Source organism: Monomorium pharaonis, chromosome 3 (assembly GCF_013373865.1).
Source record: "Monomorium pharaonis isolate MP-MQ-018 chromosome 3, ASM1337386v2, whole genome shotgun sequence".
Taxonomy (NCBI): domain Eukaryota; kingdom Metazoa; phylum Arthropoda; class Insecta; order Hymenoptera; family Formicidae; genus Monomorium; species Monomorium pharaonis.
The window spans coordinates 9,223,009-9,247,382 of NC_050469.1; the positions used below are offsets into that span (position 1 = coordinate 9,223,009).

The 24,374-nt window shown below is 35.8% G+C and overlaps 4 protein-coding genes across 9 annotated transcripts; 2 read left to right on the forward strand and 2 right to left on the reverse strand.

The window, feature by feature from the left end:
* Positions 1-11: 11 nt before the first annotated feature.
* LOC105835496 (NADH dehydrogenase [ubiquinone] 1 beta subcomplex subunit 11, mitochondrial) lies at positions 12-923 on the reverse strand. The gene has a single exon (XM_012678842.3). The coding sequence runs from the start codon at positions 738-740 to the stop codon at positions 309-311; it is 432 nt and encodes a 143-aa protein (XP_012534296.1). The 5' UTR covers positions 741-923; the 3' UTR covers positions 12-308.
* Positions 924-1,317: 394 nt separating this feature from the next.
* Positions 1,318-6,660, forward strand: LOC105835474 (apoptotic chromatin condensation inducer in the nucleus). 4 transcript variants are annotated; one of them, XM_012678808.3, is made up of 10 exons: positions 1,318-1,568; positions 2,214-3,600; positions 3,838-3,919; positions 4,007-4,117; positions 4,192-4,390; positions 4,482-4,690; positions 4,767-4,991; positions 5,070-5,330; positions 5,555-5,684; positions 6,019-6,660. In XM_012678808.3, exons 2-9 carry the CDS (start codon positions 2,216-2,218, stop codon positions 5,672-5,674), a joined length of 2,592 nt encoding a protein of 863 aa, XP_012534262.1. In that variant the 5' UTR covers positions 1,318-1,568; positions 2,214-2,215; the 3' UTR covers positions 5,675-5,684; positions 6,019-6,660. The 4 variants fall into 4 exon arrangements, with proteins under 4 accessions (XP_012534262.1, XP_012534243.1, XP_012534252.1 ...); XM_012678789.3 differs by having other exon boundaries at positions 1,320-1,568; positions 5,555-6,660; XM_012678798.3 differs by having other exon boundaries at positions 1,561-1,697; positions 5,555-6,660.
* A 432-nt stretch (positions 6,661-7,092) lies between these two features.
* LOC105835490 (transmembrane 9 superfamily member 2) lies at positions 7,093-13,679 on the reverse strand. Of its 2 annotated transcripts, none has more exons than XM_012678829.3 (15): positions 13,257-13,679; positions 12,716-12,783; positions 11,809-11,902; positions 11,580-11,715; positions 10,833-10,954; positions 10,614-10,737; positions 10,387-10,526; positions 10,079-10,255; positions 9,381-9,525; positions 9,033-9,210; positions 8,598-8,757; positions 8,361-8,512; positions 8,189-8,300; positions 7,942-8,113; positions 7,093-7,852 (listed from the first exon to the last, which is right to left on the reverse strand). In XM_012678829.3, exons 1-15 carry the CDS (start codon positions 13,380-13,382, stop codon positions 7,785-7,787), a joined length of 1,974 nt encoding a protein of 657 aa, XP_012534283.1. In that variant the 5' UTR covers positions 13,383-13,679; the 3' UTR covers positions 7,093-7,784. The 2 variants fall into 2 exon arrangements, with proteins under 2 accessions (XP_012534283.1, XP_012534272.1); XM_012678818.3 differs by having other exon boundaries at positions 9,381-9,537; positions 13,257-13,382.
* Positions 13,680-14,608: 929 nt separating this feature from the next.
* LOC105835464 (mediator of RNA polymerase II transcription subunit 12) lies at positions 14,609-24,161 on the forward strand. Of its 2 annotated transcripts, none has more exons than XM_012678768.3 (12): positions 14,609-15,155; positions 15,312-16,102; positions 16,210-16,990; positions 17,275-17,600; positions 17,935-18,466; positions 18,553-19,146; positions 19,230-20,944; positions 21,082-21,510; positions 21,581-22,064; positions 22,197-22,468; positions 22,579-22,740; positions 22,846-24,161. In XM_012678768.3, exons 1-12 carry the CDS (start codon positions 14,609-14,611, stop codon positions 23,068-23,070), a joined length of 6,858 nt encoding a protein of 2,285 aa, XP_012534222.2. In that variant the 3' UTR covers positions 23,071-24,161. The 2 variants fall into 2 exon arrangements, with proteins under 2 accessions (XP_012534222.2, XP_012534229.2); XM_012678775.3 differs by having other exon boundaries at positions 21,584-22,064; positions 22,846-23,070.
* The last annotated feature ends 213 nt before the right edge of the window (positions 24,162-24,374 follow it).

The following is a 24,374-nucleotide window of genomic DNA, read 5'->3' on the forward strand; positions in this document are numbered from 1 at the left end:
ATTAATTTTCCATATATTATTTGTAATTTTAATTACGAATAATTATCATTGGTACATATGCTAATTAATTATAAAATATACAAGTTTTGTATCCAGAGCATTTTGTTTTAATTGACCATAAAGCCTAAAGATTCCAAAACTGTGAGCTTGATCTCCAAAATGAGAAGAAATTTTTATCCACTCGGACAGTTTATTACATGTTATCCTCAATTATTAACATAACAAGTACTAAGTGAATATAGATAGACAGTAACAACACTCAATCCTTTAATCAACATTCTCTAAGCGTTGTTGAAACGTATTTATGTTTAAATGATAATCTCTGTATCACCTAGTTCCTCGTCGGTCGGCAATACTATTTTTGATGGATCAATCAAATTCGGATCGACGTAAGGAAGTCCGTGCTCCTCTCTGTAACGGATTTGCAGGTACGCCTCTCGTTGCGCCCAGTCCTTATTTCTGACATCAGGTAGATAGGCCATGACGGTTATCCCGAGCACCATCACTATGGTCACGGTGACGAACATGGTCTGATGCAGAGCATGCTGATCCTCCGCCTCGTTCTCGGAGCTGAAGCCGTAACTCACCCACTTCCTCTTGACAGGCTTTGTCTCCTCCTTGGCGCCGTCATATAAGCCCGATGTCGTCGTTATCCTGCGACATATCGTCTCCTTGGGCGACATCAAAACTAACCCTCGGCGCAGACCCTGCATGCAATTCATGCGGAATAATGCCGCCATCGTTGTTAAATGTGTGCTCGTGCTCTCCCGCTGTGTACGACTGTTGTCACAAAGATTCCTAATTGCGAGTCAATGCCAATCACGTTACATGAATTCAAAGTATCGAGTCCTGAGGAAAATTAGATAACATTTCCTCAAATATATTTGCACTTCCTATATGTGTAAATATATACATGTATAGATGTATAGGTTAGGTTGGGCTAGATTTCCACTAACCAATTATAGTATACGTGTGCATAATCCAATTGGCTGACACCAACCATCTCGATTGGCTATGAAATAGAGATTTTGTAGGATTTCCTCAATATAATCCAGTACAAAAAAAATATCTCAAGAAAAAATCGAAATAAGAAAATGTATACGTGACTTTTAAGAATTAACAATTAATTTTAATCGACCGAACATAAATTATAATTTGCAGGAAATGAATGAGGAATACGAAGTAATGCGATCAGTTTTAAGTTTCGCGGTTGGCAAAGGCTAGACTACAGACAAAATTATTAATTTTATTCATTACAAGAAGAGATCACAGAAAAAATCATTCTGAAAAATTGTTCATTGAGCATCGCGCAATTTACGATATAAAACTGTTCTTCGAGTCGGGCCATCTAATGTAATACGACGGATTCGTGGTTCGTGATCGAACAATTGTACGGTGGCTCCCGCACGAACGAAGACGGAGAACTGTGTTAGAACTGTCGAACGGCGTCGTCGGGACCGCCGTTTCTCTTTTCGAGAGCGCGTCGTTTATGTATTATCCAGACATTCGGCGGAAACCCGGCGCTTAATCGGAGATTTCACGGACGCAGCATAGCACAACGTAGTCGAGTGAGTAATTTTCGTCGTCGTCGCCGTCGTTGTCGCCGTCGCCGCTGTGGCCTCGGCCGTCGCCGCCGCGCGCAAATTACCGCGCTGATAACCACAAATCGGAGTGTGTTGGATCAATCGACGACGATCGTAGGTGACCCTCAATCGCGGCGGCAATTGGTCGTGAATTCGTGAATACATACCGATTTGCGGGGTGACGGTCCGCGATCTTACCACCCGATCGTATTTCTCCGCCAATCGGTATTAAATCGCGTCGCGTAAAATAAATATGGAGGCGGTGCATGTATGAGGGTGTGTATGCATGTGTCGTATGTAGATGTGTGCGTATGTTTGACGCTGTGCCTGATGAGAAAACGTAAAACTTTCGACCTAACATGTGCTATGATGTTCTATATTTAGCCTATAATAAGAAACGAGATCCATACTGATGGATCAACATGTATGAAAAGATACATATATATGTATATAATTTAATAGTAACGGAAGCTACACTCTGATAGAGTGTGAAAAAACATTGATACAACTCTACTCCTAAATATTGTGCAATCTAATAGATAACTGCGTAAATTAAATATATACAATTTTTTTAGTTTTTGAATTAGCTACGTTATTTATATTATATAAGAGTTTCCTAATGTTGCTTAGGCATGAGACGCAAGAGTGAAAGGAACAAAGCAAAGGGATCTCCAGAGAAGAAAGTCGAAAAACCGACGAGGAAGTCAACGCGTAGGCGTGGCAGAAGATCGCCTTCCACTTCGTCCGAGCAGGATGCTTTTGTCGAAGATGCGGCTAAAAGTACTGTTCAGTTAAAGGAAATTGAGGAGACGAATATGCAGACACGCCTGCAGAGCAAAGAATTAGAGCATACATCGCAAGGGCACGAGGAGAAGGTTTCCTCGAGTGATATAAACATAAAGGTGGATTCGCCCGAAGATGAGGACAACGGCGGCTCAGTGTGGAAAGTAGCGAGAGCGGATGCGTCACCTGGTGAAATACAGAAGCTGAAATTGTGCAGGCAGCGCAACACGTCAGAACCATCATCAGACACACCACCATCGAGCAGGAAGAGTGTCAGGTCAACTGGCAAGTGGCAAGGAAGTGGTGAGGGCGTTGCAGAGGAGGCTGACTCGGCAGATGAGCAACTGGTTTCTTGTACAAGAATGCTCAGTAGCGCTGAACAGCCGAACGATCCCTCCTCTTCATACCCAGGTCAGGACTCCAACGAAGAGGTAAGTGATAGCAAGGAGATCCTGCCTGAAACCACTTCAGCCAACTTGTTGTCTGACGATAAACCAAACATAGATCAGCATGGTGAATCAAATGAGGCAAATTGCGCTGCCCAAATAGTTGATATCGAACCTGGTAAGCCGGGTAGCCCGGGTAGTCCGACAACCGCGCTGGTTCCTAGCACGAACGGTGAGGAGACGGAGACCACTGCCGTCGTTAAGGAAGATAAGCCTGTGGAAGACACCAGTGAAAAGTCAACGGAGATATTTGTCAAAGAGACTAGCGTGGAAAATGTTCGTAAAGATACGAGTAGCGAGGACGAGGAGGCGGAGGAGGAGCAGGAGGAGGTGAACGATAAGGCAAAAACGCTTCCTCCAGTGGACTCGTCGTCCGATTCGAATGATGAATCGCGCCTTAAAAGAAGCAGGACAAGCAGTGACCAAACGTCACCACGCGCGATGCGCAGAAAACATCGAAATAAATACAGAGACTCATCTAATTCAGAAACACCTGATTCTGAGGATGAACCTGTTGATAGAAAGGTCTCTGAGCCTTATGTGGAGGAGGAGGAAGAAGAAGAAAAACCGAGTACAGAATATTCGCAAGAGAATAATAAAGAACAATCAGTATCGCCAGAAAGAACAAATTCTCAGTCGAATAATGTAGAAAAGACGGACATTGAACACAGTGAAACTATTGAGGATAAATCGGAAGAAAATGCAACTGAGAAATTGGAACAATCTACACCAGCTAGCACTCAGGTGGTCGCTCATAAACCTGTTAAAGTCAACTTGAAGAGATCATTGTAAGCATAAATATCTTTGCACCATAAGTATTTTTTTCTCGACCAGGGACACATTTTTATTAAATAAAGACATGAAATATAATCAATATGATTCATTGAAGATTTTTAATGTGTATCATTATATTTACAGAATAATTTACTTTAAATTTTATACACAGTGTAAATGAATAAAAAATATCAGTATGTCATAAGATTGAGTCATGTAATTTAATTACGATAATTTCTATCCATTTCCAGCTCAACAAGGATATCCGAAAAGAACGAAGTAAAAAGAGATGATGCTGATGCAACCATCGACAATGAGTCCAGTCAAAATAAGGTATAATAACTTATAGCATTATATCAGAGTTAGAAAGATATTTATATCACCATTTAGTATATTATATTTGAATAATATACATTTCAGGAAAATGGCAGCGAACAAGAACCAAAATGTGTGCCGAGAAAACGTCGATGGGGGACTGCACTTTCCACGGATACTGCGCCTTCGTTTTCTATCTCGACCGATTCACTTAAGGTTTTATTTTATTTATATACGCATATATATTATTTTCGATTTTCTTGAATAACTCATTTATAATAATGTGACAGGCATTGGTGCCGGGTGCGAAGCCATTATCCATTAACGAAGTTCGTCTCTCAAAGGATGATGACGAGGATAGAGATCGACATAGAAGTAACGATAAATGGCACAATTCTAGCGACATTATTAATGATAGGGCAGCGGATGAAAACTTGCAGAAAAATGGCACTGCCAAAAAAGGCACTGGAAAAATAGATAATCACATTGGTACGTGTATTTATAATTTCTTAGATAAAATTTGTAAATTTTTTATATAATTGTTAAATTTACAATTAATATTTTTATTATTTTTATGTAGCAACAAGACGAAAGATATCAATTGTGAAGGAAATGCCACACATGAAATCACCAAGTCCGCCAGCATCTAAACCTACCAATATCCTCTTGATCAAGAATCTAGTTCGTCCTTTCACATTAAACCAGATAAAGGAACTTCTGTCACGCACTGGCACCATCGTGGAAAACGGGTTCTGGATGGATCGAATAAAGTCTAAATGCATTGTCGAAGTATGATTTTATAAACGGAATATTTCATTATCACGATGAATCTCGAGCTAAACTTTCTACAATTATATTATTATAGTATTCTAATGAGGATCAGGCCTTTGAGACAAGACAGGCGCTTCACGGAATCTCTTGGCCTCTGTCGAATCCAAAGAAGCTTCATGTGGAATATGCTACGAAGGAGGATATGGAGACTGCTCGAGAATCATCCAAGGAACAACCGATTACTCGTAAAACCGAGCCACTCTCGTCGGATTCGTGGCAGCAAGATTGGAGTCGTGACGAAAAATCTAATACGACTAAGGTAAAGGATTTGCAAATTTGCTTAAAACATTGGAATATTTTCGATCAATTTAATGAAGTACAAACATATATGCATTAGGTGACCGTGGTAAGAGAATGGGATTTAGGAAAAGAGGATGGCCAGCAACACGTCAGGGAGAAGGAGCGTGAAAAGAAAGAGTACGATAAAAAGCGACGAGTGAGGAGTCGTAGCCCAACATTGGATGCGCATTTATCGGCACCGGCTCGCAAATTTAAGAAAAAGGAAGACGACCCACCGCCAGCCAAACTTTTGGATGATCTTTTTAGAAAGACTAAGGCGACACCCTGTATATACTGGTTGCCGCTTACGAATGAACAGGTAGGTGAATTCAATGAGCAAAAGCTATGTGTGTTAACATTTTATTATTTTGCGATATTTATAAATATATAAGGAGATTGTTAAAGATAAAAGACGTTAAGATATAATAGCGTTTTATAAAGAGACTGTTGCCTAATTCTTCATTTTATTGATTTATCTTATGTATTAACTGTAAAATAAATAAGTAAACTGACAATGAATATTTTTATGTGAAAACATTCCAGATAGTAGTGAAGGAGGAGATGCGACGACAACATATGGCAGAACATGCGCGCAGATTAGAAGAGATGAGACGCGCTGATAGAAACAGGGATGGTCGACGTCGACGTAGTCCAAGAAAATAGAGATTTAAATGTACCTTTCCTCCCTTGACCTGATTTATCCTAAATTTAATTTTGCTTATTAACTCTCATTCCACTCCACTCAATTTTTCGGAATTTTCTTGTTATTGATATATATTGTTTATGAGAAGTAATTTTTTTTATTCGTTCAAGAATATCTGAAAATTTAAATTTCAACATTTATATTCTTAATTTTCTTTTCACATTTTTTTGTGTTTTCTCTTTATAATCTCTGTATCTCTAGTTCCCATCAGTTTAATTTCAGATTTAATGCATGACTATCAAATGTCCTTTCAATTCCTTATCTCCTTTCCTTATGCATCAGAATTAAACCATACTTCTTACAGGTCAACATTTATCTATCCTACAGAGAGCCAATCGTAGACGCGGTATAGTGGTACTGTGTATTTGCAACTGTTGACGAGGCAAAAAAAATACCAATTCACTATATCATGTTGAAATCACACGTGAGACTCGCAGTGTCTACACGGAATAATTTTACAACGTGGGAACCTCTTTGAAGAAAATAGACGAGACACATTAAATGTGGAATAGACTTGGAATAGATTCATGAGAACATCGTTTATTCCTTTGCTTTTTTCTTGTTTTCTCTTTTTTTTACGAATCGAACTCTGAGACAGTACGTTTGAATGGAGAAATGAGATGAATTCGACACAATTTGGATAAAAAACATTGTCGCCCGAAACGCAGAAGACTATATGAAGATTAACATGAAGATATTTCGAACATTCTTGAAAGACTTGCATCTCTGCGTTAAGTATTCTTCCTCGTGGTCTGCTTTGGTTGCCTTGAGCTCAACAATTGCCAGCCATTCGACGTTGATAGCAACTACGTTTGGAAGCGTCGCGTCAGTGTTATCTGAACTATGATATAGATTAGCCTAGGGCGGAGACATGTCTGTAAATATAACCAATCTTTCTTGGTGTGACATGTAAGATTATTAATAAATCCTAAAAATGGAATGAAAACATTGTGTTAGCACATACAGATGTACATTTACCTTTTTTTTTACAATACATCTATTAAATTTGTTATTCACCTACGACGAAAAATTAAAAATATAAATAAGCAAATACATTTATGCTTATAAAATAAATAATCGCTTACGTTATTGTCGGTATCTAATTTGCTGTACAATCATAGAACTGCAATTAATAAATTGGTAATTAAATACCGCGCGAAATATAATATCAATTGTTCAAATTCATATGCAAATATAAATTTATTTTATACTTTTATTTTATTATCAATAATAACATTATCAACACTAACATCGTAGGTACTTTAATTTACAAAATCCAGTACAGAATGTGCATAGTGACTGTAAATATGTCACGATTACGATTATGTTATTTATTTGGTAGACAGTGAAAAAAAGACAAAATTTAATAATCAAGTTATAGTTCTTAATTTGTACATTTTTTTATTACTCATGTATTTAATTTATAATTTGAAAAACACGATGACACGTGCATTTCACAATCAGAATCGAATTGTACTTCTATGTCGTTATGCACGTGTGCGTAACTTTAATATTTGTTTTATTAAAAATTTCATAATTATGAATGAATAAACAAAGTAAATTAACCAAAATCAATTTCATGACACATCGAAGATTTAATCTGAAACGCTAAATCTGAGACGTATCGTGGCTATGTGCCGCATGACGTTCTTGCGACACGAGTCAAGCATTTTGAGAGCAAAAATAAAACAAGATGCTTATGCGGATGTTCGCAGCATCTAAACCATACATCAATAAATATTGTATGATGTACGTTAGACGCTTATTCAAGAAAATTCTTCTCAAAGAATGTTAGATACTCGATGACGATATCGACGTCCGCTTTCCAAAAACTGTAAACCTTTCGCGTTATTAAAATAAACTATCATTTATGATACTTGTAACGATGTATCTTAATCTCAACAATAACGACGCAGAGTGCGCTATTATTATCGTTATTGATTTTTCTTCCTTTTTTTTCTAACGCGGGTTTACATAAAATCGACTATCGCTCATTCTCATTGCGATTAGTTTCACTCATCATACCACATTCATCATATATATAAGTATTGTCCTCATCATCAGTTTTATTTAATCAACCTTCACAACACTGTAAATCTTGCGCACGAACCAAAAACAGGCGAAGAAACCAATAGAACCTAAAAGAAAATAATATTTTTTAAATACCAACATAATGAAAGGTATTTATAAGTTTTCGAATAAATAACATATAACGAATAACATTCACCTGTCAAAAGGAAGAATAAGTAAACCATGATAAATGTATATCCGAAGTACAGGAACGTAGAGGTGGCACCTTCAATATCTAACTTAGTGACGAAGAAGTGTACACAATAAATTAACAAATAGACAGCAGTAAAGCCGGACGTGAGAAAGCTACGCCACCACCAGTGATAATCCTGTAAAAAAATTTATAAATATCATATTTAATAAAAAAAAACCTGCAAATGTGATTCACCAGCATATATTTATACCTCAGCACAAAGATGGAAATAGCAAAGCAGAATTGTCGTTTCTGAACACGTAATGACGAGTATGAGAAAAACCAAGAAGAGAAATCCAAACATGTAGTACACTTGGCTCGACCTAACAAAAATAACTTGTAAGAGCATTTGTTGATAAAAATATTACATGCCTACCACTTACCATAAAGAATTAAGTATGAAGAATAATTGTATAAATATGCAACCAAACGGTAAGACACCACCCATGATGACTCCGGGTATTGGTTGCGTATAGAAATTCTGTTCTGGTATTTGTCGAGGAATTTGATTTGTTCGTACCGGATGCTCCAAAGCCTGTGTGAGTATTATCCCAATTAATTACAGATATATTGTAACAAAATAATAATTTAGGACTAATTTAATTAATTAGTATAATTACCCTCTTTTTGAAGCCAAAATAAGCACCAATAAACGTTAACGGTACAGATACTCCAAACCATAATGCCAGAAGCGCGATTAAAGTACTGAAGGGTACTGCAGCCGAGCTTCCATTCGCCCAAAATATTAGATTCATTATGAAGAATAAACTAAATACAATTCTAAAAAAGTAAAATATAATTTTTATATGATAATTTTAATCGAATTAAAAAATGACATTCGTAAAAATAATTTATTTTCGAAAAGACAGGCCTTATGCCCGTATTCATAGTCGAACCTTATATTCGAGGTACTCCTTAAGTTTATCTTTAGATGCTCTACTAGATCATTTCATTAGCTATAAAGGATCTAAAGATGAATTTAAGAAGGCCTTAAGTGTAAGGCCTGACTATAAATATGGGCATTATATACTCGATCTCAGAAAATAACATTTTACCCAGGACTAAGCATAGATGTGAGTAACACGTTGGACTTCCATTTTTCACCACCGAAACTCTTGTATATTCGAGCAGCTACGTATCCCGCGGTGGTTCCCAGACAAACATACAACACCATCGCGCAAGTCATTAACGCGCCTCTATTAGCAGGCGAAAGAAAACCCAGACAAGCGAACGCTGTAGTATTAATTAAAATATTTATAATTTATTATCAAAAATAAAGGAAAAAGCAATTAATGTGCAATTTATTAATGTTTAAATTTAATTATATAATTATAAATTATTAAATTAAAAAATCTAAATTAATTAAAAATTAATCAAATAAGTTTAGTAAGTGCGCAATTTACCTAATGTAACTAACGTCATGAAAAACACTTGAACACCAGATCCTAGCAGAACTGAAAGCAACATTCCTTTACGTGGAGGGCGGAACACATCACCATGTACTAATTTCCATCCAAATTCCTCTTGTGCATCTTCTCCTGATTCTATCTGGAAGTAGGCCTGCGTTATCGCAACACAGACAAACAGATATCACAATCTTGTAAAAGTGAAGAAAACATTTGGTTACCTTCACCTTTTCATAAAAATGTTATATTGTTATAATATTGTTGTATTAATTTTATATGAATGAATTAATTTTATGTTATCTATTTTTTAAATTACAAGATTAGAGAATTTATATTAATTTTTTAAATAAAAATTTCCAAGACATTAATGAATATAACTCCTTAATATTTCTTAGAATTTCAAATTTTATCTAGAAGTTCAGTAGTTTTGTAGATAAAATTTTTAATAAAGACGTTTTTTAACTTCAACGGATAAAAAATGTAACTAGTAATTTTAGAATTACTTTTAATATTATGTCATTCAATATTCAGTTGCCAAATATTGCATGAAATTATCATAAATATTTTCAAGAATTCATTCAATTATACATTTATTTTGTAAGAAAAGATACGAAAAGATGTGTGGATAATATGGAAGGAATTACATGCAGCTGTTGAATTATATAATATAACCGAGACAAGTATGTTATAGGTACCTGGTTATATCGTGCGATGTCTTTGTGCAGAGTGCGAAGCATTATCATAGCTACCATGCCAGAAAGGAATAATACGATTATCAACGAGTTAAGAATACTGAACCACTGTATATTCGAATGTGGCATCGATTCCAAGATGTAATCCCATCTGGATGACCATTTGATCGTATTATTTTTCTGGAATAACAATAAAGATAAGAATAAATTCTAACATATAATAATAAATTATATTATATAATAAATTATTATTAAAATATCCTTCTATTACTGTAAAGTACTAAATACTAAATGTATATTTACGAACTTACCACAAATTTAACAGAATAGGTATATGTCACTTGAAATGTCTGTCCAACTGAGAGTTCACTGGATGGTATCTCTAATGGTATTTGACTTTCACAATCAACTGAACCAGTATGCTTAATACTGTGAGGCACTACTTTTACAGCTATAAAAGCACATTGTACAATTATTAATATATTAATTATAATTTATTAATTAATAAAATTAAATGTTTTGACTCACGAATACTCACATATGATACGACCACCATTTTCCTTAAAAGACGATCCCCATTCCTCCGAACCACCACTGTGATAAGTTATAGTAAGATTTACATGATTAAACAAATAGTAAGTTCTTGGTTTGTTGTACGGACCCTAGCAACACATACACATACACAAAAATATTCGTTAGATAAATTTAATTTTATAATTTCATAATTTTAAAATATAATTCGATAATGCCTTCTCACATGTATAGTACAAGTATCTTGCTGAGATCTGGATTCTTTTGAATAACAACCCATAGGGAAGCCAGTGCTACAATACTGTCGTTCATCCTCAAGCTGATAACACCATGTTACTGGCATATTATCTGACAAAAGCAGAATACATTAAAAATTATTAGCAAGTCATATAAAGTTATTTCAAGTATAAGATGAAAAGTCATGTAATTACAAAACTTTGACAAAACTCTATAAAACTTTTTACAATAATTATTTATACAATTTTTTCAACAAAAAAAGTTTAACCAGTTTACCAATTGTTATAAAAACTAGTAAAATATAATTAAATGATAAAAAAGTAAATATGAACTATATAAGATAAATTAAATATTGTTAAACATATTTTTGTGTTTCAACAAGAGTTTGATATAGAACTTGAGAATGTATTCCTACGTTAAACTTTTGCGTCTTAAAATATCAAAATTTTTTAACATAAAATATATTTGTTGATATATTTACACAACATATTTGTCACATATTTCTTAGACATTTTTATTACTCAGATATTTAAATTGTTAAATTATCATAAAAAAGAAATCTATTTCTTTAAATTTTTAAAATGTTTAAATAATACAAACTGGCGTTATAATAACCTGAGATATTACTAATATCGCTAACATAATATTAGAAAATTGTGTAATAGAAAATATTTAAAAAAAATTAATACTTTGCAATTAAGTTAAATAAAATCAATTATTGCATTTGATACTCTACCAACTATCCAATGATGTTGATAATTGACTGCTATTCCTTTTCTCAATGACTGTAACTTTTTTTCCGAATTTTCATCACCTCCTGTGTATTGTTTTATGCAAACAGCAGCACACTTGACATCCTTCATGAAGCTCAACTAAAAGTAAAATAAAATATATTTCAACTCTCTTTTAAAAACTTCTTTAAAGTTCTTTAAAAAAATAATAATCTTAGATATATTTATGTCTACCTTATATGGAGATGGACGTATACGTTCTCCGAACACAACTTGTCCCAAATTCTCAACCGGAGACTGTCCATCTTCCACTGTGCAGAAGTCAAAACTAAAGTGTAAAGAAATAAAATATTATAAAATTTTATTAAAGTTGAATATTTTATATTCAACTTTAGTTAATAAATATATATATATATATATATATTACACTAAAGCAAGCCTGGCCCACAAACTGTAAATGTGGAAAAGATAGGTGACTCAAGAGGCAAAAAGGAATGACAGGGTAGACACAGGAAGAAAGGGCATGGTCTCTTCTTTGCGTGCTCCGATGAGAGCACTAAAGTAATATATAATACATGGATCAGTCAGTAAATAACTGTGAAAATGATATAATCTGTGAAAAAAAAACCAGTTTAGCACTTTGATGATTATACAAGTTATATAATTTTCAAAGTGACCTTTTCTCAATAAATAGACAATATATAAATATACTGAGAAAATGTTTGAATTATCCTTGCAGAAAGTAAACAAATTATTAAGATCATTTAGATCGGATAAAAATCCAGCTATAATTTATTGGGAATAAAATTATTAGAATCCATAAATAAACAAATTATTTATTCAAAAAGTGACAGATAGATCTTTCTATTCATTTTTTAATATTATAAAAGTTTAATTCAATAACCATGATTGAATCAATCTAAATGGTCATAAATTAATTTTTTTAAAGGACAATTTGATCAGATTTGACCATAATTTTTTTCAGTGCATTTATATCTTACCTATTTATTGAAAAAAGTACAATTTGTTTAATTCTCAAAGTAATAAACTCAACTCATTTATAGATTATATCATTTTTGCAGTAATTGACCTATGTACACCAAAGAATATAACAAAAAATTAAATGTGTGATATCACTTACTGACTATATTCGTAAGGTATGACATATTTCTCCGTGTTTAAACGATTCACATATAGTTTAATATCAGACTGAAACAGAATTATAGAGTTTTATTATCACTACACAACTAATAATATTGTGATACAAAGATTTCAAATTACATTACCATATCAAACTACATTTTTGTTTGATAACACACAAAGCAATGTACATATACATTTCTATTGTACCAGAAAAAAATATATAAAATTATCAAAATGTATAGTAGTTTATATAGAGTATAACATTATGAAAGTGAACGCACGTCAACACAGGTCAAGCAAAATACATACGGGTAAGAAAGCTTCTTCGCAGCACATTTGTACTATACATATTTATAAAGTGGCGAATTTGTACGCGGAATTAATTGGACTTCCGAGATAAGACAGAGACGTACAATATAGTTTTCAAAAAAGATATAAAGGACGTGTGCTGAGCACGTACAATTTGCGACGTATGTATCGATGTCCCGTCAATCATAACCAACCGACTGACCGCCCTCCCGATTCCTCGCGTTTCGTACCTTGCAGGTTGGCGTGACCTCGCCGGCCTTGCAGTAATTCACAGGCGCTAGACCAGGTAGATAGAAGGCCGTGACACCGTGCAGAAACACGCATAGCGTGCAGAGGATCACTGTCGTCGTTCTCATTGTCGTCGTCGCCGTCGAGTCTCCCTACAGAAGCGTCTATGTTGTGCCGCTCACGTCTCACACTCTCACCCTCACCCTCACCTCCGTGATGAATACTGTTTGATACTGTTTCCTATATAAAAGCGCCCGATTGCATCGCACGCCGCGCACGTCTGTACGCGCGGGTCTCTTTCTCTCTCTCTTGCTTTCGCTGCGTGGGATTGCGCGAAACGTCGTCGTTGCCACGAGCCAAATGCCAAACGCCCGTATCACATATTCACATCTCAAACAGTGCCATGACACGTCACGAAATGCGCGACGACGAGTAGTTTCTCGGGTGACTAATAATCATTCGTCCCTCTCCGCTTTCCCCGCTTAGCGAGACGCAAACAAACACGGCTGATTTCGCTTTTAAACTTCGCGCCGATTCGCGCGAAAGGACGCGAGAGGACTCTTCCCTCGGCCATTTGTAATGACCAATTCCTTTAAAGATAGCTGGACAAAAACCAAGATTGATCAATCAGAGTGCAGTTCAGTCAGGACGAAAAAGTCGCGTCTCCTCTTTCCTTTTCTCAACCATACGACCGAACGAGAAAAGGATTCTAGCTTCAATTCAAACCAAAGTTGCCATTTTGCAGCACACTGCAGCATGCTAGTAGCGTGTGAAGGGATGGCTGGCGCTGAATACTCTGCTCTGATTAGGAGGTGCACGTGTCAACCATGCTAGAGACATCTATCAGCGTGCTGTGAAAGGCTTCCAAATGGCAACGATAATTCAAACCTTTATCATGATACTCGATAATACGTGCATTGAACCGACCGTAGACACCAGCTGAGGACACTGCATGAAACAGCTGTAGTTTTCCGAGACGAGCCACGCTTTTTGTGCGCATTCGTGGATATTCTGAAAAAGAGAAAACGCGGAAATGAACGGTGCAATTATGTAGATTATTTGTGCTGAGCCTTTCGAGTCTTCGATAATGCATACGTATACCTCGACGATGCACCCTACCGCGGTAGTGCGGTGACATTGACAGCGGCGTCGTCGTTGCGGCTCAGTGCTAATCTTATTATAATTCCGATACGCGCAAATGTAAATAAAGTCTGCGACGTCGATGAACGGACGTCGCGCGCACTCGTGGTGATTATTAGACAAGACGGACAAGTCTCGTTCGCGCGTCGTCGGCCCGGCGATGTACATGATTGGCATTCCTTAACGGCGGTACTCCCTCGCGTTTAATTGTACGATGATGGGAATACTGTACGAGAAAAGGCCGCTGAAAAGGCCAAGACTGGGCCCCCCAGACGTCTACCCACAGGAGCTGAAGCAAAAGGAGGACGAGCTCTCGCTAACAAACGTGAAGCATGGCTTCATGGCTACCACGACTCAGCTGGCAGATGAGTCGGGAACAGGTAGAAACTACAATGTTACCGCCGCCAAGGTCGGCGCGTATTTCAACGCGATTCTCGCCAAGAAGGAGGAGCTCGCGACGATGCCCGACACCGGCAGGAAGAGACAGCAGATTAATCCCAAAGACAACTTCTGGCCAGTAACAGCCAGGACGAAGAATGGCATTGAAGCGTGGTTCAAGGATCTTTCGGGCAGCAAGCCGTTGGTCGCGCTTGCGAAGAAGGCGCCAAACTTTAACAAGAAAGAAGAGATTTTCATGATGCTCTGCGAGTACCAAGTGCCAATGTTGAGGGCAGCTTGGTTTATCAAGCTTAGTTCTGCTTACACAGTTGCAGTTTCGGAAGCCAAAATAAAGAAGCGTCAACTGCCTGATCCAACTACAGGTAAATTGACTTTGTGTTAGATTGCTGTTGTGGATTCTAATAAAGTTGAAAAAAAATTTAATTATATTTCTTTTTATTATAATTAAAATATAAGTTTTTATTATTTTGAAGAATATTATACTGAATATTAAAATATGATTGTTTTTGATTTGACAGAATGGACGGGCACTCTTATAAAATTTTTGAAAGATCAGTTATCCAAACTACAAGAGTATTATCATATGGGTAATCAGGTAACTAGTACTAGTAACAATAATAGTGCAACAAACAGCTCCTGTAATAGCAATGGGACTACTGGGACAAACAACAGCAGCAACAGTAACAACAACAGTAACAGCAACAGTAATAATAACAATAACAGTAACAGTACCAGTAACAATAACAATGTTAATAATAATAATAGTAATAATAATAGTGCAAGCAATAACGTAAGCAATGGTTCTGCCAATAATCAATCACCTACACCTACATCAAGCAGTCAATCTACGACGACCTGTACAATGAACGAGGAGCATAAATTAGCACTTAAACAATGGCATTATTGTGTACAATTGGCTAAATATATGTTTGAAGAAGGTTTGCTGGATAGACAAGAATTGCTACAGTGGATTCTAGAATTACTGGATAAGATCAGATCCTCTCCCTCGGAAGATGGCATATTGAAGCTTCTATTGCCATTAGCTCTGCAATATCTGGAGGAGTTTATACAATCCGAATTGCTAGCCAGACGATTAGCATATTTATGCTGTCGTAAATTGGCACATATGTGTAATAATGTTGAAAGTAACAATCCACAGAGTCCGTCCATTACTAAGAACGAAGTTAACGGTAGCAAGGACACTACTGTTGCTGCCCAAGGGCCAAATCTTTTAACAGTTGCTTTCAATGATTATTTGACTTGTGCACACCACAGAGACGTAATTTACAGTTTATCTACTATAATACAGGTAAAAAATGGTTTTATTATGTTGAATAACTGATAATTTATATTGCTTGTGATAAAGAATTTATTAAATTAATAGTCTATGTGATTAAAAAGTTTCTTGAAATTTAGGTCATAACATTAGAGTGCCCGACAGCATTGGTCTGGAATAGCGTTGGTGAGGGAAAGGCACCATCAGTTTTGAATGGATCACCTTTAGACTATTTACTGTGTCCTCCTGCAACTTTGCCATGCCCACCTGCAAGTTCTGGCAATCCTACAATGAAACAACTGAGGGTTGCTCAAGAAAATATAAGGGCTCGATCCCAGGCAGCGGAAGGTAGATGGTCGTGCGATAAGTGGCAGCAAAGCAGCGCAGGAACGACGACTACCAAAGTGCTAGCTGCATTAGACGCCCTTGATCGGCATAGTTTTGATAAAATGGACGTCTCTAATTCACTCGACACTCTATATGCAAAAATCTTTACACCACCTCCAAAAGACACTTCTAATGAACGTGACACAAAAACAGAATATAATCCACAACAGGATTCAGCAGTAGTTGAAATTCTGTGCGAATGGGCTGTGAGTGCTGAACGTTGGGGGGAACATAGGGCGATGGCGGTTGCTAAGCTCCTTGAAAAGAGACAAAGTGAAGCCACTGGCGAGACTAACGATAACGATGATAAAGACAGCACATGTAGTAATGGAAGTCCACCTGTGCTCCCAATCTTTCAACCATTACTTATGAAATTCTTAGATATGGACGCTCCGGTACTTGATAATACCTCAACTCAATCTAAGGCTCAATTTACAAATTTAATTCACCTATTCTCGGAATTGATTAGGCATGATGTTTTCTCACACGATGCGTATATGTGCACTCTTATTTCAAGAGGTGATCTCATACAAGGTAGATATATTTACCTATCTAACAATTATTATTTAATTATTTCAACCATTTATAAAAAATAATTAATTGAATTGTGAATTTACATTTTAAAATTAAAAAAAGTATCTCAAATTATAAATATATTTAATATAATTATTTAATATATTAATAAAATATATTAATATGTATTGACAATAATTTACAATGTTATTTCTAATAAAAATAATTTATTTTTTATACAAATTAAAATGTTGTCGAAATTCTGATAAATTTGCTTAAATATGAAATTATTTTTTAAATTATAGGCCCTGTAGCTAGCAAACCTGGAACACCTAGCAACAGAGAACCGATTGATGAAGATAGTCTCTTTCCGGGTATAGATTTAAAACCGTCTAAATTGGAAGTATCAGATCATGGACGTACTATGGATTATGATGACAGTAAAATTGATGATGATTTAGATAAGATATTGCAACATATTAAAGAAGATCAACAAAATAGCATGGATGCGCCGGATAGTCCTAAAGAGGATGCACTGACTGGTCATGGAGGTCATGAAAGTCTTGATTCAAAAATACCATCAAGTCATAGCAGACATTTATTGTACACCACGCATTTTCCATTACCACAAGTAATTAAAAAAAAAATATTTTTCTTTATTGAATGATTTAAATGCATTCTTAGGCTCTGAGTATTTATAGATTCTTGTTTCAAGATAAATAATATTTTAAGATGTTAACACAACATTGTGACTGATGAATTGATTTTGATAAAATCTTAAGACTGTATAAATTATAAAAATCGACTATGTGAATATTGGCTTTAACTCTGTAATATACTTATACCTTTCTAATGACATCTTTGACTTATCTTGTAAAATTGTTGAAATTATTAGATATAGAGTATAAAGTTGCTACAGTGTTAATATTGCTAAATTTATTTAATATATTGCTATATGTTTATAGGATGAGACATGTAGTCAGCATGATTGTAATCAGCGACATGTATTACTTTATGGTGTTGGACGTGTGAGAGATGAAGCTAGACATGTTGTTAAAAAAATGACGAAAGAAGTATGCAAATTATTTGGAAAGAAGTTTAGCATTGATGTTGCCGAAGGGGGGAAAGTAAAGAAACATTCTCGAAGTGAATTTAATTTTGAAGCTATTACTATGAAATTTCAAAATCTAAGTTATTTCGATCAACACGTTGTAACATGGCAATGTGCTACGCAAGTGATAGAAATGTTGAATACATTTGCATTAGCTGGTTCATCATATTTACCAGTTCACGAGCATGTAGCTTTTCTTTTTGATTTAATGGAACTAGCATTGAATATATATGGCCTAATTGACGTTTGTATACAAATCCTGAAAGAGTTACCGGAAGTGGAGGCACAATTGACAGCTAGAAATAGTCAATTGGTTCGAAGTTACACTACAAATCTGAGTTTATACGTAGTTGGTGTATTAAGAAGATATCATTGTTGTTTATTATGTAAGCATTAATTGTGATTTTACATATATTTAAAGATTAGCAATTTTATACATACGTATTATATATAAAAATGTGTTGTGTTATAGTATCACCTGAGCAGACGACAGCGGTATTTGATTTACTTTGCAAAGTAGTGAAACATGTATCAAATCCGAGCGACTGCAGCTCTGCCGAACGATGCGTATTAGCGCATTTATATGACTTATATTCAACGTGTTCTCTCTTGAAGACAAAATCACACGGAGTGGAAGCGTTTAGTAATGCATATCCGAAAATTCGAGCCGCTCTCTACAGCACGTTACAGCCAACACCTTCAAGTCATGTTTATAATTCGCAATTTATGGTGGATGTCTTCACTAGTCCGCGAAGAGGTGGAAAAATTGAGCCGCAATGGGCGAGACAGTTAAATGAAACACCAGCCAATCGTTATAGTTTCGTTTGTAATGCAATTGTTGCAGTTTGCAGCGAAACGGATAATGATAAGTTAAACGATATTGCTATAACTTGCGCAGAGTTAACTGCTTGTTGCAATGCTCTTAATGCCGAGTGGTTGGGAGTACTTATGGCACTTTGTTGCTCATCTAATAGTTCCGCTTTCTATATTGATGTGTTAAATCAAGTTGATGTACAAGATTTAAGTATACATAATTCTCTAGCTATATTCACATCGATTTTAATTGGTAAGTGAGATTTATTTTGTATTTATTATAATTTATATTATAATATCTGTTAATGTATTAATAGCTTATTATTATGTTTACAGCAAGGCATTGTTTCTCTTTGGAAGATTTTGTTGTGCATATAGCACTACCATCCTTGGTGAAAACTTGCAACGACGGTCGTGGAGACATTGACATCGAAGTGGAAGCAGGTGCACGTTTAACTTGTCATTTATTACTGAGACTCTTCAAAACCGTGGAATGTCCACAGCCTGCTTTGTATTCGGTCAGCACGAGTCCTCATCCACTTCCAAGTGGAAATTCTAGGGGTTACAGCATAAAATTGAGTTGCGATAGACACTTGTTGGCAGCTGCACACAATAATATAAGAGTAGGGCCAGTACTCGCGGTGCTAAAGGCTATATTGGTCGTGGGGGATGCTACAGCCGCTAAACAACCTCCAAAGAAAGTAGATATACCTTTGAGCCACTCCAGTAAAGGAGGCGGTCCAGCCAGTGTTGGTGTTGGAGTTGGTGTGAGTAGTAGTGGGCCTGGTGAACTATCAATCAGTCATATTTTGGGAACTAGTGATATCTTAGGAGGTGGTGATGATCTTGGCCTTGATCTGGCTATGTCTTCCTCTAGTAGTAGTGCCGGCATGACGACGGAAAATGTCAAGGGATTTTCCGATTTTGCTCATCACGTTTTACGTCAGATTTGCAGTCAAGAATGGGTGTTAGAAAGATGCTTACAAAATCCTGAAGAGCTTTGTCATCAGGACATGCTGTTGGATAATATGTTAACGCCACGACAAGCTCAAAAATTGTTACACATGATCTGTTATCCCGAAACGCCGACCGAAGCTTTTATTGATCAGAAGACACATATTACGAATATTTTAGAAAATTTGGAACAATGGAGTCTAAGAATGTCCTGGCTAGACTTACAACTTATGTACAAGCAATTTGCGTCAGGTTCCAGTGAGCTCTCTCAGTGGTTGGACACAGTTGCGAAAGCCGCGATCGATGTTTTTCAGTTAAACAATACCTTAAGTAATAAACCTGATAAAAGATCGGGTTCTATATGGTTAGTTGCTCCATTAGTTTCCAAGTTGCCAAGTGCGGTACAAGGCAGAGTTTTAAAAGTGGCAGGGCAGGTATTAGAGTCTGGTAATTGGTCGAAAACAGCAGGTCGCGAGAGAGGTAGATCCAAGTCACCTTCATTGTTTAATCATCAACCATTTCTGTCACTTGTATTAACATGTCTGAAGGGTCAGGATGATCAAAGAGAAGGCTTGTTGACATCTCTACATTCGCAGCTTTCACAATTTTTGAATACTAGCAAAGAAGAAAAACACATTGGTTCTGAGGATCCTAAAACTAGAGAAGTATTACAAGACGCGTTACAGTTAAGGTTTAGTCTCGTTGGAGGTGTGTTTGACACAATACAAAGGAATACGACCGCTACAACGGACTGGGCGATTCTACTAGTTCAATTGGTCAGCTATGGTGTTATAGACTTAAATAATAATGCGGAATTATTTACGACCGTTATAGATATGCTAGCGACTCTAATTCACTCCACCTTGGTGTCAGACTCACAGTCCGAGAAAGACGAAAATAAAAAGCACTACCAAAATTTAATGAAAAAGTTGAAAAAAGAATTGGGTGATAGAAATTCTTCGAGTATTCGCTTTGTAAGACAACTTCTACCGTTACCGAAGCTGACTATGGAAGTTATCACGTGCGAACCTGTTGGATGTTTGACTGATACTAAAGGCAACAAGATTGCTGGATTTGATAGCATCGACAAGAAACAGGTACATTTAGATGGTTTCTTTTTTTTATATAAGAAATTTTTTTTTTCTACTTATATATTAAAGTATTTTTTTCTATTATTGCAAAAGACACAATGTTATCATATACAAAGTGTATAATGTATTGGATTTAAAATTAGGGACTGCAAGTGTGTGATTCTCAAAGAGTGTCAGCATGGGAAATCTTGGAAGGTCACAAAAATCCTGCACCGCTTTCCTGGGCTTGGTTCAGAGCTGTCCGATTAGAACGCAAACCACTTACATATCAGAATGCGCATAAATTGTTGCGATATCACACTCATAGTCAAATTCGACCAGCTAGTCATTATCTGGATTCACCTCCATTACCACCGGAGGATCTGGAACCGGATAAAAAGGAGTCGGAACCTGGCAAAGCAGACACTCCAATGAGCATCGATTCGCCAGGTCGTGTTGGCGGTAATGTCGGTAACGCCGGAGTTAATAATGCGAATACTAATGGTAAAGGAAAAGCCATGAAGAATAAACGACACAATAGACGAGTGAAAGGTGCTGCTACGCCTACAACGCCTATATCGCAGCAGATGCAAGTGAGTTTAACTACAATAATATATTACAAAACAAAGAGCAATTGTTATTACATTTCTTTTTTTTCTACAGCAGCCACCAACTCAGTTACAACAAATGGCATTCGGTAATCAACAAGCTCCTGTTGCGCAACAGCCCGGAATGTTCGCTGGGCAGCCGCCACAACCTCAGCAGCAATGGTATAGCAATCAGCAAACTCACACACCTGCACAGCAGTACGCATACGGTCAACAGTTACCACCTACACCGGTCGGTGGACCGCGCTACGAGAGACCGGGGATGAATAATCAATCTAAACAAGCTCTGTCGAATATGTTACGTTTACGATTACCATCCAATCAGTTCATGGGTTCACAACAACAACCACCAAACGCTACGCCGGTAGCCGGACCAGGTGCGTTCCAAGGAATGCAGAGACAACAATTTATTAGACAACAATTGAGAGCGCAGCACGGAGCACCTGGCATAAATCCACAGCAAGGCATGTTTGCGGCACAGCAACAGCAACAGCAGCAGCAACAGCAGCAGCAAGGAATATACGCTGGAATTCAACAAGGTACAAATTAAAAGAAATATGAATATAATATTAATGATTATCATCTGTTAAATTCTAATGTTTTTTTTATTGGATTAATTAATATGTGTACAGTTCTATTCGAGCGTTATTTTAATTAATTGTTTTCCACAGGTATGAATCAAAATTATGCAGGATATGGTGGACAACAAATGATGCAGCAGCAACAGCAACAACAGCAACAGCAACAAACGCCGCAGCAAACGCAGCAGCAGCAGCAACAGCAGTTGCTTCAACAGCAGCAACAACAGCAGCAAGGCATCTTAAATCAACAACAAAATATGATGTTTTCTAATCAGCAGCAAATGATGGGTCCACAAAGAGGACAGGAATATATGCCGCAACAAAGAATGCAGCCTGGTGCTACAAGACCGCCATATTTACAGGTTTGTTTAATTTTAATACCATAACAATATTGTTAGAATATAATAAAGTAGGGTAAAAACTATATCATATAAGATTTAACAAATACTAAAAGAAATTATTATTAATTTAGGCGCCAAATGTAACAATGAACGCAATGGGACCAATGGGTGGAGGTGTTCAAAATCAACCAGCTCCTCCGTACCGACAATCCACTGGAAAACCAGGTGCAGTAGGGGTAACAGGGGTAGCCACAGCCAATGTCAGCTTACAACAAAATCAACAGTTTCAACAGGTAGATCCTTAATAAAATGTATTAATTAAGATATTTTTTTTAAGCGTGATATATTCGTCAAGAATTCATGAAACATTGTTCTTAATTGTTTTTGTTTTTATACAGCAACAAGCGATAAATCAGCAGCGTATGAGACAACAAATGTTGGCTATGCAGCAGCAGCAACAACAAGCACAGCAACAGCAACAACAAGCCGCTCAACAGCAACAGCAGCAGCAACAAGGTGGTGCTGGTGGTCAACAACCCACACCTCAACTCGTAACGCATTTACAGAGGCACTTGAGTCAACCGCCGCAACATTCCTATCAACATCAACCACCACCTTATTAAAAATATACAAAGATTTTATTTATTTATCTGTTGGTTAAATACAGCTAATGCAACGTAAAAAACAAAAAGATTCCTTGAATTCCAGACTCTATGCTATTGAATGAATGAACAATGTTTGCATCAGGATAAAGGTATATTCTAAAGAAAAAATTTTTATTAAACTTGCTGTAATTTTTTATCAGTCAATATTTTTATTATGCATTTGGTTAGACGCTAATATATTTCTTGATATAATAGATATAAAAATGACATTCGAAATTTTTACATCAAATTGAATATCACTTACTAATGTGATGTGAATGTATCAATAATTAATTATAGCGATGTACATTTCAGTTAATTCAATTAAGCATAAAAAAGAGAATTTTCTGTATTATATATAATATAGATTTTTTTTACGTCAAACATAAAGAATCACGTTTTAATGATCTTATTCAGTCAATATGCTAAGTAAAGATTAAAAAATCATAAATTGCAACACTTTTGTAAATTCTCGTATTAATAATATTACTACGTCCCTCTGTGCTTTGTTTCTATGTAAGTAATATTTGTAATATGCTTGATATGAGCATACTATAAGCATCACAAATGCAGGATATTACATTGATTTACAATGCAAGCCAATTGAAGAAAGATTGTAATAGAGATATTACGTCTATGTTTTTGAGTCTTGCTCTTGAAATATTGTTTTGTGAAGACATTCGATTGCCCTATGTATCTGCACAGCATTACATAATGTAGTGCTAACACAATAGGTACGTAAGGGATGTAACATATTATGACATGTAATTTCTAAAGTATAACGATAATATGACGATTATACGTAGTATATAGACTATTATAATTTATATTATAAAGTAAATTTATTGTTACTGTTATCCAACTATTTAAACGGTATTTATATATAATATTTTTTACATAGACTATATATATTAACATTGATCATGTATAATAGTATAAAGATAAATGTGTTTTAACGAGTGCATTCATTAAGAAATGATAATTCAGCAGCTACTATAGAATTTACACAGATGCGAACAAATTGCGTGGTTCGGATAATTGGCGCGAAATAAAATATAATTATAAATTAATAAGTTTTGAATTTTATTTCTAGCATATTTCGATATTTTCCTTGTTATTCCCAATGTCAAAAATTTAAATAAATTATCACGTTTAATTTATTGTATCAATGACTGATTTTAGCATATATTAAAATATTTTTATTTTTAATAATGGTATTCTAATAATTCTTTATTACGTAAAGATTTCTAACGTTTATTGAGCATTTCTCAATATATTTATGT

Bases quoted from the DNA above. Each gene is read 5' to 3' on its own strand.
- LOC105835490 (XM_012678818.3), bottom strand. From the start codon at position 13,382: ATGAGAACGACGACAGTGATCCTCTGCACGCTATGCGTGTTTCTGCAC. The intron at 10,955-11,579 runs GTAGAGTATCAA...TGCTTTTGTCAG, and splicing joins TCAACATCATTGGATAGTTG to ATAATATGCCAGTAACATGG. The intron at 10,738-10,832 runs GTGAGAAGGCAT...ATGTGTTGCTAG, and splicing joins AAGATACTTGTACTATACAT to GGTCCGTACAACAAACCAAG.
- LOC105835464 (XM_012678768.3), top strand. From the start codon at position 14,609: ATGATGGGAATACTGTACGAGAAAAGGCCGCTGAAAAGGCCAAGACTG. The intron at 15,156-15,311 runs GTAAATTGACTT...TTGATTTGACAG, and splicing joins ACTGCCTGATCCAACTACAG to AATGGACGGGCACTCTTATA. The intron at 20,945-21,081 runs GTACATTTAGAT...ATTTAAAATTAG, and splicing joins ATAGCATCGACAAGAAACAG to GGACTGCAAGTGTGTGATTC.
- LOC105835496 (XM_012678842.3), bottom strand. From the start codon at position 740: ATGGCGGCATTATTCCGCATGAATTGCATGCAGGGTCTGCGCCGAGGG.
- LOC105835474 (XM_012678808.3), top strand. From the start codon at position 2,216: ATGAGACGCAAGAGTGAAAGGAACAAAGCAAAGGGATCTCCAGAGAAG. The intron at 3,601-3,837 runs GTAAGCATAAAT...ATCCATTTCCAG, and splicing joins GTCAACTTGAAGAGATCATT to CTCAACAAGGATATCCGAAA. The intron at 4,391-4,481 runs GTACGTGTATTT...ATTTTTATGTAG, and splicing joins AAAAATAGATAATCACATTG to CAACAAGACGAAAGATATCA.